Raw genomic sequence first — 15,681 nt, 5'->3', positions numbered from 1 at the left:
CAAACACCGTTCTTTGCTATCTAGGCTTGGCAGGTTTCTACCGTGCTTCAAAAGTATTCTACCATCCTTGAGTTTTAGTAATCTTTGAATGACATAATAATACTTTCACATGAAGAGAAATGGCTGATCCTCAATGTACATGTTGTTCCAGTGTTGAAGACATGCATATTATATACTGATCAATATGCAAATCACTGTTTTATTTATATATAAATTAATATGCAAATTAGCCACCATCTTTGCCATCCTGGGGAGAACACTTGGTGGTCATGTCATTCAGTGTCTGAAAAGTTAGTCAAGTGTTATCTGTGGCATCAATCTCAAGATCTCTCTTTATTGAAGAGATGATTACCATGTTTAGATGTAGACTAAGGAAAGGTCATAACACTTAGTAAATGTCAAAAAATGACCTTGAACTCTCTTGGGTAGATTTTTCCTTACTTTTACAGTTCACAACAAAAACAATGATGTGGAAGCCAGTAAAATACCTGAGGGAACTCCGGTAAATTTTCCCTAATGCTGCCCAGATCAAAAACACTTGGCTGTTTTTAGTAACTCTTCATTGATTTTAATTGTATATTTCCAACTTCTTTTTTTGAGGTCTTCCATATAATCTAAGAAGTAATTACATCCATGATAAATTCATATCTCAACAAAATCATCTTCTTTTTTAGATTTTACATACTTGATCATATTAAATATCGCTGTGCCCCTTTGTATTTTGCAGCGCCTGCACTTGACGTTGACTGGCAGACAAATGTTAGTTTTGCGTCATGTTCCACAGATCAATGTATACATGTGTGTAAGCTAGGGGTGGAGAAGCCAATAAAGACATTCCAAGGACACACAGTAAGTACACTCTAATCTAAGTCATCCTAGATACTAAGGGGTGAGATCAATGGTTCAGTGTAGGTTAAAATATTTAATGGGGGGTGGGGGTGAGCCATTGTAGTTCTCAGCACACAAAAATGATTGTACTTTTAATGGATCCGTTTGTACCCCTAAATTCAAATATTTCTAAAACAAGTGTTGTCAAGTTGAGAAATGGAAGAATTTTCGCTATAGTAAATGTATGGCACTAAAATAAAGTAAAGTGTCAACAAAAGAACTATTCTTTACTCACAACATCCTGGCTTTGTATTCATAGCACTACATACTACTACATAATGGCATTGTATTCATAGCACTACATACTGGCTTTGTATTCATGGCATTACACTACATACTACTACATACTGGTTTTATATTCATAGCACTACATACTACTCCATACCGGCTTTGTATTCATAACACTACATACTACTACATACTGATTTGAAATTGATTGTGCTGCCTGAAACTCTGTCAGTTTTGGCCAATTTAGTTTGAAAGGGGGTGAGGGGTGTTAGGCCTAACTAAAAGAATTTAGTTTTTTATCCTGCGTTGATCTCTTTGATCTCACCCCTAGCTTGTTCCTCCTGTCCCAGTCCCATGGTTCTGTGACAATTCATACACATAGTGTAAGTATGGCTTATGTGAGCCCTACTAGTATACAGTGTGAATACTGGTTAGGGGGGTGAGATCAAGGGTAACCAAGGGACAGCAGTACATATCAAGTCCAATAGACACACTGTCTGCGAAGTAGATTTAGGTTATCTGTGGTCGCCCGTTGGTACAGATCACAGTAAGGTATATAGCTCTACATGCATGTATGCTGAAGTATGACATAGTGAACCTCATAAATCAGTGACACTGAACACAAACAAGTCAGGACAAGCTGTGCTGACATGACCTTGTGTGTGTGTGTTTTGTAGACATGTTTGAAATCAGTAATTTGTCAGGCATGTCTGTTACAGTTGTCGGGATGTGTTGCCTTTGTTAAGAGGAAATGGTCAATTATTGACCACTTCCAGTTTAGTCGTTGTAATGTAATAGTCCAATTGAATGAAACTTGGAATTTGATTTGCATAATGTAATTAATGAAAGTAGAGTGCCAGAAGTGGAATAAGTAAACAGTAAAAAAAACGTTACTGTGGTGTTCATTTACAAATAAACCTATACTTGTATTGGATGGGAAACTGTGGTACATAAGAAAATGGAATCCCAAGGTAAACTTGCTGTCCATGTATTCAATGTCATGGATTTCCAATATGATTAAAAAAAAAAAAAAAATAATTAACATAACAATGTTATACAAATGTCTTGTGAATGTACCCCCTTTTTTTTGGGGGGGGGGGGAGGGGGGCACTAGATAATTTCTATTCACTACCGTAAAGATACTTAAAAGTTCCAATGTTGTATGCAGCCATTCAGTTATGATGGTGATGTGTTTTTGGAAGTCACTACATTAAGTTTTTTTTTTTGGTGGTTTTTTTTTTTTTGACAGAATGAAGTCAATGCCATAAAGTGGGACCCATCCGGTACTCTCCTAGCATCTTGTTCAGATGACATGACATTAAAGGTAAGAAGGGCGAACTTTGACCTTTGACCTGTCATTTAGACTTTCACTGTATACACATGCATGTTTATGTGTTTGAAGTTCCTATGTCATTCAGACTTTCACTAGAAGCATGCACACATTTGTATATATGAAAGTAATATAAATTGTAAGAATAATTAGATATTGTTCCCCAATATTTTATTCTGTTCAGCCAAGGAAAATACGAGTGATGCAATGGGCCCTTGTTACTATGAGTCGATAGACGAGTAGTGACAACCTTTAGGTCACGAGTATTTTCCAGCTGAATGAAGAAAAATATTGGAGAAAAACATCATTATACCAGCATCAGTAATATAAAAAGAAACAGGGAAAGTTATATCAATTTTGTGCATTTTGACTCATATTTCGAACACACCTTATGATGTAGACATGTGTTGTCGTGACATAGACACGCGTTGCTGTGACGTAGACTAGACCGACCAGAGTGTATATTCCATATTTTTTGTTGAACATGGCTAGTGCATGGTATAGTAGTCGTTGATGGTATAAAAGAAATATTATTTAGTCCAAGAAACTGTCAAAAGTCTCAAGTTGAATCTGAAATAGAAACTGTGAAGCTGGCACTGTACTAGATTGACAGATCAGCCGTTGTGGGTGTTTTCTACTTGCTAATGTTGACAAGATTGTCATCTCTATAAAAACTGAAGAGTTCAGACTCGGAGCTAAAACTGTGAACACACAACATGTTATTGACCGGTTATCAAACGCAAGAACTGTGAACTTTACACCATTATTTATTGTCATTTTATAGTCTAACTGACAAGTTATGTCTGTAACAATGATGACTAACAGTGTTTATAGCATCACAGTCAGAGATAAAAACCTTAAAAAGGTTTATGTCTGGAATGATAATTGCAGAGTTTATAGCTGGACAGTGGAGATAATAGTAAAGAGATTAGTGTGACACACTGCAGTCTTAGAAGAGAAAGAAGGTTGATAGCCTAGAAACTTTGCTACCTGACTGAACATTCTGGCTTGACAGTATAGCCCAGAGACTTGGCTATCTGACTTGACATACTGACTTGACAGTATAGCCCAGAGACTTGGCTATCTGACTTGACATACTGGCTTAACAGTATAGCCCAGAGACTTGGCTATCTGACTTGACAGTATAGCCCAGAGACTTGGCTATCTGACTTGACATACTGGCTTAACAGTATAGCCCAGAGACTTGGCTATCTGACTTGACAGTATAGCCCAGAGACTTGGCTATCTGACTTGATATACTGGCTTGACAATATAGCCCAGAGACTTGGCTATCTGACTTGACATACTGGCTTAACAGTATAGCCCAGAGACTTGGCTATCTGACTTGACATACTGACTTGACAGTATAGCCCAGAGACTTGGCTATCTGACTTGACATACTGAATTGACAGTATAGCCCAGAGACTTGGCTATCTGACTTGACATACTGACTTGACAGTATAGTCCAGAGACTTGGCTATCTGACTTGACATACTGGCTTAACAGTATAGCCCAGAGACTTGGCTATCTGACTTGACATACTGACTTGACAGTATAGCCCAGAGACTTGGCTATCTGACTTGACAGTATAGCCCAGAGACTTGGCTATCTGACTTGACATACTGGCTTGACAATATAGCCCAGAGACTTGGCTATCTGACTTGACATACTGACTTGACAGTATAGCCCAGAGACTTGGCTATCTGACTTGATATACTGACTTGACAGTATAGCCCAGAGACTTGGCTATCTGACTTGACATACTGACTTGACAATATAGCCCAGAGACTTGGCTATCTGACTTGACATACTGACTTGACAGTATAGCCCAGAGACTTAGCTATCTGACTTGACATATTGGCTGCAAGCTTAATGGCCAGCTATAGTTTGGAAATGAGCAAAAACTGTCTTGTTATTGCAGCAAATTCTTTGTCCAGTGGCACTGTCTGGAGTATGATAATAAAACACTGAAGCGTGGCCTTTTTATAAGCGTATTGCAATTATTCATACCTCATTACAGTTGTCACTTGATTTACAACTTCCTCATCCCATATTTCCTGTGGATACTTTCAGTGATTGAATTACAACTTTCTTTTTTGCGTATTCCACATTTCTTTTGGATATGATCAATGATTGATTCACAACTTTCATTTTTTAAATTCTGTATCCTGTGTTTCTGTAGATGTGGTCAATAATTGATATACAATTTTCATTTTTCTATATCCTGTATTTTCTGTAGATATGGTCAATAATTGATATACAATTTTCATTTTTGTATATCCTGTATTTTCTGTAGATATGGTCAATGAAGCAAGATAATTGTATACATGATCTCCAAGCACACAATAAAGAAATTTATACAATAAAATGGAGTCCGACGGGTCCCAGTACAGAGTTTCCCAATCAGTCACTTATGTTAGCTAGGTAAGTGATTTGATGTATGGTTGTGACATTGTACGGTATAGTTGCACTGGCTGTAAGTGGAGTATTAAATTTTGTGCAGAAGATACGTATAAAGGCACAAGATCAACTTGATGTTTCGCTGAATTCGCACGTAATTGTAGGTGATGTAAAACTATGAAATGACTCTCCTGAACCCATAGTTTATGAAAACGTCTTTATTTCCGAGAGTGGCGTGCTCCTTTAACAAGGAGAGTTCAATTAGTAATTAACAAAATTTTATAACTAAATAAGCCGAAGAGAGAATTTGTATGTGTAAAATTGTTCTTCACACCCCATTATGTCCGATAAATCTAATTTCGTATGTGATTTTTTTTTGTTTTCAGCGCGTCGTTTGACTCAACTGTAAGGCTATGGGATGTAGAAAGAGGTATATGTATTCACACGTTAACCAGGCATCAGGAACCAGTGTACAGTGTAGCGTTTAGTCCTGATGGCAAATATTTAGCTAGTGGGTCCTTTGACAAGTGTGTTCATATATGGTCCACACAGGTAAGTTGTGTGTTTATTAATCTTTTACGGTGTTAAGACAACTCATGTAAGTTTTGACTCTTAAGGTAGCTATGAATCCGTTCGTGTGGGGAGTTTTGGCGTTTCCCCCACGCCTGGCATTTTGTTTAACTTTTCTATATACAATTCTAAGATAACAACTCAGTTGTGCTACAATACCATTGGCGCCACTTTTTGAATGATATTGCTCTGAAAGACATCACACCATGGCAAATGGTATTGTCAATAAATTGAAATCGATAAACTATTATTTCACTGGGTAGATTAGTGTAATAGGTGATAGCGTCGCCGTGGTTATGTCAGTATAATGAGTCATAATGATTATACTGTATACATGATAAGGCTTCAGAAATTGTATTTAAGATGAATTACACACACTAAAAAATCCCCAGAAATGAGATCGAATTGGTTTCCACTTACAAAAAAACGTGCTATCACAGAGCCACTATTCTATACATCCATTGATTGATGTTGTAAACATGCCACGATTATATCTTTAGTTTGTATGTGTGTTGAAAAGCTGTCGCATCAGAAAGCTTATGTGGCCTAGCTAAACTTAATCGTCATAATGACACAAGTAGAAACACATCTTGTTCTGACCCACTTTGATGTTTGACCTGAATCGACGGGTCATGTAGTATGTTTCCGCAAATATGAAATGTATACAGCCTAGGAAGTTGCGGATAATTTACTGCCATTTGCAGGTGATAAATGGTCCGATGCAGGTGAATTTTTGTAAATACGTGCATTCAGCAGGTGGCATTTTAAATTTACTATCTGACAGTGTTTTTGCTAAGGCTTGGGAACCCCGGTAACAGAAAGGGGGAAAGAGGTAAAACTGGTAGTGCTTCCCATGCAATGTATCATAGTTTAGGTGGGGAACCCCGGTAAAATGATGTGGGAACCCCGGTAGATTTTACCTACTTACCGCCCTTAAATAAAACACTTTATCATTTGAAATGTGAAATTTCAACTTTAGCTGCATTTGACAGACAAATTTTGAAGCCCACTTGCATATTGACAATTTTCATGACGAGGAATTTTTTTATTTGCATTAATTTGAACAATGTCATTCCACAAAATTGATGAAAATTGTCCGAATAAACATAGCATTCGTGACAAATGAATATTGATGAGAATTAAAGTTGGATAAACATTATTTTACTTTGCTCCTGAGTTTTACATTTTAGGAGCATTTTGGATTCAGGCAGCAAAATTGATCCTAAAAAAACGTTTGCTCAAAAAGTTAACTTCCAAGGCTGAGCATGTGATGTAGATGTTGTAATTTGAGACGCCAATTTACATATTTGATTTTCTTGTTTGCAGACTGGTAGTCTTGTACATAGTTATCGTGGTACGGGTGGTATTTTTGAAGTTTGTTGGAATTCAAGGGGAGATAAAGTAGGAGCCAGTGCGTCAGATGGATCAGTAAGTAGCACCTCTTTTTGATACCTGTCATCCCTATTTCCCTATTGGAATCTCCCAGCACACAATGAACATTATTTAGGTGTATTAAATCATAGAGGTAGCAGCATAGTGAGTAGATTTCAGCTTATGATACTTACACCAGAAATTAACATGAAGGACCAAAAAATGATGATAAATATAGAAATTTGAAATTTACTGAACTTTGACATTCTTTGTTTTGTTGTGGGGAAAGTGATTGTGAAATATCAAATAATAAATCACCATAGTTACATTATTTGTCAAATGAATGAACGTAGAACTTTCAAGTGAATGACACTCTAGTGTTCTGCCCGTTTGTATGCCGTTTGTACACCCTGTAAGTGCAGTGTACATTTCTTGGGCATACACAGTGTAAGTGCAGCGTACATTTCTAGGGCATACACAGTGTAAGTGCAGTGTACATTTCTAGGGCATACACAGTGTAAGTGCAGTGTACATTTCTAGGGCATACACAGTGTAAGTGCAGTGTACATTTCTAGGGCATATACAGTGTAAGTGCAGCATACATTTCTAGGGTACACCCACTGTTGTAAGTGCAGCGTACATTTCTAGGGCATATATACAGTGTTAGTGCAGCATAAATTTCTGGGCCGTATATACTTGTAAGTGCTAGAGCATATGCAGTGTCGAAGGGCAGTGTAAGTGTAGGAAATCAAGCCAAAATATATAGTTGAAATTTTCTTCACTGTATGGACTGTGCCCCTTCAATACATTGGACACTTTGCCATCTCAAGGTCACGAATCCCTGACTGTCCATTTCAAACGTTTTTTTCTAGTGTGTACTTAGAACTACAATAAGCATAGCACATAATTATGAAAAGTAGGTTGGGGTCAGTTGATGTCAGCCAGTACTGCTACTCTTTGTTTTACTGTGTTAGTGAAATGATGAATATTGAGGTGTAACTAAACCTTATTGACCAGATGTTTTATGCTGTCATCACAAGTGAGTAGTGAAGGCTTACTCCAAACAAAGCCCTTCAGCAGTGGCAAATGTCAATGACATGAGATATGATATGCCCTGAATACACACATACTTAGATCTAGGTTGCCAACTGGATACATAGCAAAACTCTAGAGGGCGCTATACTCTTTATGGTCTCTAGAGGGCTCTATACCTATGTGGCCCTATTCTTATTATACACTGCAGTGGCAAATGTCATTGACATGAAATATGATATGCCTTGAAAACATAGTAATCTCAGTTACCGACTGGGTACCTAGACAAACTCTAGAGGGGGCTATATTCGTCATGGTCAGTAGAGGGCACTACATTCCTAGGCTGCCCTTCTTTGACCAAAACACTTCAAGGGTGGCAAATGACACTGACTTTAAATATGATATGCCTTGAATACATAGATAATTAATCTCATTTGCCAAATGATTACATATGCCAACTCTAGAGGGCAGTATACTAACCATGTTTTCTAGAAGGCGCTATATTCCTATGTTGCCCTGGGAATGCATGAAAGCCTCGTGTTTGAACCTCATATTTTTCCATGAGTTTTGTTTCATCCGTGGAGCCATATGGATGAATGTGATTCTTTTATTCAGGACCTACTTTTTCAATATCAATGCTGGACAACTGTTTTTCCAACCCCAATTTTTAGCACATACCCAATATTAAACTCTCCACTACTATGGATTTCAATTGATCTGTTTTGTTTCTCATTGTCATTTGCAGGTCTGTGTGCTTGATCTGAGGAAGTGAAGTCCACCGTAGTGTGTAGCATAGAGTAGTGTAGTGTCGGCTAGTTGTACATCATTTTCTGGCCCCCATGTTTGGTCATGCAACCTCTCCAGTTTTCCAAGTCAGTGTAGTACCTGTGTAGTGTATTTGACCAGCTGGCAGCTCCTATTCTTTGAAGACAACAATGTCATCCACCACCACCACCACCACCACCACCACCTTCACCACTACTGTGTGAGTGGTTCGGCACTGTTTGTTCACCCACCTATCCATACTGCTGGAACTATATACCCCCTTGTTCTTCGTACTTTCTTGAAGGACATAGTTTATACATATGGTGACGTGATTATTTGTGACTGACCCCACTCTCTATCCCGACTTGTCCACTCGTTATTTGAGCCATGACATTGAAAACCCTTCCACACGTAATATAAGTGAAATGTGGGTAAACAATACTGAACTGGTTCAAACTAGTTCGGCCCTTTGATGCTGATTGGCTGACCAATGAAACTGGTTCAAAATAGTTTGGCATTTTGATGCTGATTTGGCATTTTGATGTTGATTGGCTGACCAATGAGACTGGTTTCAAACTTACTGGTTTCAACCAGTTTTGGCTAGATTTACTGATCAATTCAACATGTTCAAACAAGTGAAGCCACTGGTTCAAACTGGCTTGGGTTAGATTAATGTTGCTCAGTACAATCAATTATAGTATTGAAATTACTTAGCATATACATCGGAACTTGACTCTGTGTTCAGTAGATTAAAGAATTTGAACAATATTCTCAGTAGAACAAATATTTCGGTCTAAAAGTATATAAATAAAACCAGCCCAATTCAGTTTTAGCCAGCCTTAACTAACAATTTCAGTAGACCAGTTTCAAACCAGTCTGACCTTTTGAATCAGTCATCATGAACTGGTTCAAACCAGTTTGAGCCAACTTTGTACTTTTGGATCCAACAAACTTTTATTACACTGGTTCAAACCAGTTTGAGCCAACCTGACATTTTCTGAAGCAGACATCATGAATGAACCGGTTCAAACTAGTTTGAGCCAGCATTGTACTTTTGGATCTAACAGATAGTTCACCGGTTGAACCAGTTTGAGCCAGTTTGAAACCTTTTAGAACTGACATCATGAACCGCTTTTTGAGTACTCAAGTCAACTTGAAACAAGTTTCGGTACTTCACACCAATCCAAAATGGCTCAAATATACTTAAAAAATCCCCTTTGCAAATTTCTGTTGTATTCAGTATTCAGAATGAATAGGTGTGATTTCATGCCGTGTACATCTTGCTGGATTTTACTTGTCCTCTTTTGTGTTGCTTCTGGTCAAATGCTTTGTATTACTCTTGTGAGAAAGAAAAAAACTTGATGTGCCAACAATCAACTTTGACTTCTGACCTTCAGATTAATTGGGTCATAGTTCAATATGAGGTCATAGTTCAATGAGGTTACTGTAAGTGACATAGTGTTTCATAGTGTGGATTTTTGTAAATTTCAGTGATGTTCCAAACGGAGAATATTTGTAATCAGGTGTTCTTTTTTTAAGACGACATCGTAGAGAGACAAACAGACAGATTCAAATATGTCACTGCTGGATCATAAGGTCCGGCAGATATCGGTCTGTACTCTGGGAATGCATGATTGGCCATACAAGTGCTATGTTTTGTTTAGCCTCCAACCTACCTCAAAGATAGTCATGGCAGTTTGATCAAACCCCAGACTGCAGCTGTAATTTTCCCAAACTTTCAGAAATCAAGACTTTTTGAAATAATGCTATCCTATGTTTATCAATCTACCTTACTTGACTATGGAGTGTTTCTGAGATGACAACAAAAGGATCAAGATTTGTGTTGGATGGAGTGCTCACTTGTATCGAACTACCCAGATAACGGGGCGAGTATTGAAGAAAGTAAATCCTACATAGATTTTAAAGTGAGGGTACCTGCTAAATCAATCTGCAAAGGAGATGAGAGGGACATTCTGACATTTATGGTCTTTTCGGAACTAGAACAAAGGATTCTATGCATAGTCTGATATAGGGCAAACCTCTCAAAAGTGTAATCAGAATGGAGTACAAACTGGCAGCCTATCAGATTGAAACATGCACCTGTGAAATGTTTAAGCAAAAACAAAAGAAGAAAGAGTTCTGTCTCTAGAGGGCCCACTTCACAAATGTTAATGTGAACAGCTACACTTCGTATACTCTCACATACTGGCACATGTGTGAACTGTCATGAAGTTCCCAGGGTACAACTAAATATAGGAATACTTTAACCCTTGGTGTGAAAACTCAGGGTACAAGCATTTATAGTAGATTTCCAGCAATTTGTCATGTACAAACTACAGTGCGGTAATATATATGAAAAAGGAATAGGGTATAATCACCATGTTCAGAAATAATCCTATTTTTGCGTCAAAAAAAAGATTTGTGTTTTTTCCTTGTTTCCTCCCATTTCAAGCTGAAATAGGATTTTAACTTTAGATATGGAAGTTTCGAGAAAAAAAAAATATGAGAAAAAAAAAACATTTCCAGAAATAAAAATATTTTCATGAAAAGAAAGGAACATATTTCAAAATACCACTTTGGTGGAAAAAAATGTTATACTCTGGTTTTAGATCAAACAAGAATAGCTGCTGTCCAGATCCCAAAATATTTTGTTTCAAACAGTTGACTTTTCCATTGCCTAATATCTTTCATCCTTTAGATCAAAAAAAAAAAAAAAAGTTAAAAAAAAATAATATTAAATTTATAGTAAAATGTATAATTTCTGCCTTTCACAATTTATAGTATAATGTAGTTGTGCAATTTGTATAAAAACAGGTGTTTATGGCCTGATGAAAAATGTGTTCAAAGGAGAAACAAACCAAAAAAAAAGTAGAAAAAGGTAAAGGGAGGGAGTGTACGTGTACAGGTGATGGTAAAATATTGGCAATGGGAAAGTCAGTGGTAGTAATTACTCTCGAGTCTTGTTTTTGTCTTGTTATTTTTTTGTTACCATAGCAACACTGTGGGTACTACTACTACTAACAGTTTTCTCTTTGCTCCAGGTCTAGTAGATTGTGATGAAAAATAGCTTGCACTCTCTTCCAACACTATCATATAGATAGCTTGAAAGTACAAAACCCAGGTCCACCCTCTAGGACATCCTTCCCCCCCCCCCCCCCCTTTTCCCTTTCTCTAAGCATACCCTACTACACATTCACAATGACCTTCTAGTTCACAATCAGAGGCTCAAATTCAGCATTCAAATTTTGTAAGATTTTGGTGTCAGTGATGAATATTTCTATGCCTTGGCTTGTGCACTATATTGTTTGATGCCTGAAATGTATCAACTAAAATGGACACGTGTCACTCGGCCCTCATCAGGTTTCACTTTCATCGGTATCTGATAGGATGATATGACATGTGGTATCTTTGCAGACTACACATCAGTGAGATGGTTAGACGTGTCTTTGTCTTTCAACCCCAATCAGGCGTCTCTGTCAGTGATATCTGATGGGGTGACACATTGCTTCATAACTTACAATAGCACCTTGTCAAGGTGTGTTCTTATTTAAGCAATGTCCTTCACTATCTTCTCAAGTTTCCCCTATTTTTTACCATTCTACCGTCAGTACTCTGTACAGGGAAAATAAAAAACCTGTACTAAGATAACACGCACTAGTTTGTGAATGTGTGGCCTTTCAAAATTATGCATTTTGGTTACCATGGCATCCCAAATATTTTATTGAAAGTCAACATTTTGAGACGTTACACAAGCCCATTGCAGTATAACCTACACGTTTACCCAGTTTTCTGAGTTTCTGAATTCCTACTAGACTATAAGATATGTCGTGACGTTTCGCCCTCACTGGCCTCCTCTCACAACCTAGGGGTTGGCCGATGTTTGAGGGCGCCCTGTCATGGCGTACCTTACAGACTAAATACCTACTAGCCATCCTGCTTAAACTGTGCATAGTGTGCTTATATCCCTACATTCTTTCAAGTAATCATATATTAGAAACAGTCTGACTGACTTTCAAAAGTTAATTGGGACTTTCTCGAGTCTGTAATGTAAAAGATTTTCGTGGGAACGGGATTGGATAGAACTCGACTCCACAAGGAGTCATTTTAAGAACAACTTTTTGAGAGAGAAAACTGCTTGCTCTAGTATTCTCAATTTCCTCATTGGTTGTTTCCTGCATGCTTTTCCTATTTAAGACCACAGTACCAAATCTAAGAAATGTATCTTTCATATGATTAGTACACCACTGACCCCCACCCCCACCCACATTTTATTCATACATGTACGTACTCAATGTTTCCTGTAGGGAGCTGTGTCAGGTTTCTACATTCAGATGCATATTTTTCCAAAGCTGTCATATAGGATACATGAGATCGCCCCCAACGGCAATATGATGAATTACTTTTGTTTTCATTTGGTAAGATTGCCAGTCAAGAAAGGATATTTTGTGACGTACCAGCAGAAATTAATTGACACACGCAAAAAAAAGAGCTGTGTAACTTTATCTGTTTCAGTGGTTTTATTACAGATGATTACGAAATATAAAATTATCCAAGTTTTCATAGAGCCCTTCAAAGTTTGGTTTATAGTAAAGTGAATTTTTACCCTATTAAAGAAATATAACAGCATTCAAAACACAATGTGAAATTCCCGACCTTTGAAAAAACGTTGGTGGAAAAGTGACACTTTTATATCTGTACGTCTATGCCTACAATGTATTAACGTTGTAATCACCATTTTTTCCAGTTGTACAGTAAGTGGTATGGATATTTTGCAGTATTTTTTTGTATGGCTTCTGTCTTAGAAATAATGCCCACATTTTGGCCTGTAACTTCTTTTGATGTCAAGTTTTCTTCCCTGCTAGTTTTACTTTGACTCTATCTCTCTCTCTTTCTCTCTCTCATTGAAGTTGGAATAAATTGCTATATTTTCATATAGAGAATTCTCTGGCGTGTGAATGTTTCTTACACTAAAAATGCAGTTTATTGCGGTTTTGTCTTGCAAGCAGGCATGTGTGAGTGAGTGAGTGAGTGGATGTTTCCTTATGCTAATGTGCAGTCAATTGTGCTATGGTCACTGTGTGTGTGTATGTATGAGTGAATCTTTCTTACATAGGTGCAGTCAATTGTGCTATGGTCACTGTGTGAATCTTTCTTACATAGGTGCAGTCAGTTGTACGTGCTGTGACCACTGTGTGTGTGTGTGAATGATACTTACACTCCTCGGGCAGCTGATAAGTTTATTAAAAAGGGGACTAAATTTATTAAATATTGCCTTTTCTAATAAACCAGACATAATTTTTTCAAATGTTCTCCAGGTCTATATGTACATAATTAATAATAACCAGATGTCGGCCTAAACAGAGCACCCTGTAAGGACAAAACAAGAACACAAACCTTTCATTCTCACTAGTCAAGAGTATATACTTTCAAGCTGAAGCAAAGCAAAATGTACGTCTGTGAGTGTGCGTCTGTTAAGTGCCGCCGTATAGAGGCTAGTGTGTTTTACGACGAAGAAGCCATAACTTTCAGCACGATGCGACATCTCGTATGTGCAATCGTTCAGAAGAACCAGTGTATCCTACCATAAGACATGGCATATGTAAATGAGTCATTAAAGTTAAAAACTACTTACGAAAGCCTTTTGTTATAATCAAGGTATGTACTAAGTCAGAAGAAGTTTGAAGCCTGTGTTAAAGCAAGCAAAGTTACCCGTTTATTTTTTCCGTGTATTTCACACTAGTCGTCGCGAGAGGGCGCCATACATTGGGCAACCGAAAGATCTCCAACATGAATAAGATGGCCGGAACCAGCAAAGGTACTCCAAGTAGTAAACGTGCAGCCTCCACTAGCATTGCTCCTATGAATAGTACGGCTAGTACTTACACAGGGTTTTTCGATACGCTCAGTTGGAGTCAACGGTCGAAACTTCGCAGGCAGAGTTCAAAGACACTTGCATATCCAACATGTTCATGCTGCAGTAGCGATGTACACAGGAAGATGCACGACTCTTCATCCGATAGTGGGGAGAGGGTTTCTCCTAAGAAACGTGCTAGGTATACTTGCTCCTTTCGTCCACCACGTGGCAAAAAAATATCAGCACCATCATGGAACTTTGAAGAAGTAGACCGGTTGAAGTGGAAGGTAGCTTATTTCCCCCATATCGGTGATCGCCTGCCCTCTCCCAACTTGCCTGGTAATCCAACTAGCATGCTTTTTGTTGAGAAGTATTGCTTGGCTCCCATTATGCAGTGGCTTGTAGAGAACGGAAGACTAGAAGACGACAGGGTTGAAATTAGCACTGTAACTTTAAGTGAAGATGTGAAGGCAGAGATACGTAACATACTCGAAGGTAAGTCATACTACAGTACTGGTATGCCAGCACAGGGAGCTCGAGTTCGATTCTGACAGTGTTCCGGAGCATCACCCCTCTCTTCACCGGTGTGTGTATCGAGTCCTGTACGCCGTCTGCAAGAAGGACTAAGGGAGCTCAGGCTTAACTAGTTATAGTCTGGATGCCAACTGTGGTTTAACCACAGGAAAACATATTATAATTCTTGTTTATACATAAAAACAGTGTTGATATTGATATGTAAATTATTCTCCATGTTTGTCAGTGTTTTATGTTGCCAACCCCCACGTGACCCCGTGTTGTTTGTTTATTTATTTGTTTTTGTAAACATAACTAACTAAGCCTAAACCTCCCTGTGATGCCAGTTTTCATCTTCCTTGTTGCTATGGTGTTGTCAATACTCTGACCTACACCTCTGCTGTGGTTCCATCCGGGGGTTCCATACACAGAAATATGTATGATAATAATGTAGGGGGTGCATATGTAGTGTTGGAAGGTACAGCCAGGGCTGTTACTTTTTCATAGTGAAAGATAAACCAGAAATAAGTGGAAATAGCTTCTCATTCTGTATTTTTAAAAACCACTTAACATTACTAATGATCTGCTTCAGTGCTGTAAGGTCAGATCTGCTATGCAATTGCATAGGCAAATACGACCTTACTGCATTGATGCGACGATGTGAATATTTAACTGTTCGATAACATTGTGAATTTGATTGATGCAGAATCATATGTATTGCTGCCTGTGG

General features: G+C 38.0%; 1 protein-coding gene across 1 annotated transcript in view; it reads left to right on the top strand.

Annotated features, from left to right (window-relative positions):
• The window catches only part of LOC144441949 (F-box-like/WD repeat-containing protein TBL1XR1), a 66,161-nt gene extending 52,670 nt beyond the window's left edge, over positions 1-13,491 (top strand). Inside the window, exons 8-13 of the mRNA XM_078131217.1 lie at positions 728-849; positions 2,366-2,440; positions 4,743-4,870; positions 5,233-5,398; positions 6,743-6,844; positions 8,565-13,491. Of these exons, the coding sequence (XP_077987343.1) occupies positions 728-849; positions 2,366-2,440; positions 4,743-4,870; positions 5,233-5,398; positions 6,743-6,844; positions 8,565-8,591 (620 nt within the window). The 3' untranslated portion in view covers positions 8,592-13,491. The remainder of the gene's footprint in view (positions 1-727; positions 850-2,365; positions 2,441-4,742; positions 4,871-5,232; positions 5,399-6,742; positions 6,845-8,564) is intronic.
• The last annotated feature ends 2,190 nt before the right edge of the window (positions 13,492-15,681 follow it).

This window comes from Glandiceps talaboti, chromosome 11 (genome assembly GCF_964340395.1).
Source record: "Glandiceps talaboti chromosome 11, keGlaTala1.1, whole genome shotgun sequence".
Classification (NCBI taxonomy): Eukaryota; Metazoa; Hemichordata; class Enteropneusta; family Spengelidae; genus Glandiceps; species Glandiceps talaboti.
The sequence above is the reverse complement of the archived record's forward strand: the minus strand, read 5'-3'. Positions and strand labels throughout refer to the sequence as shown.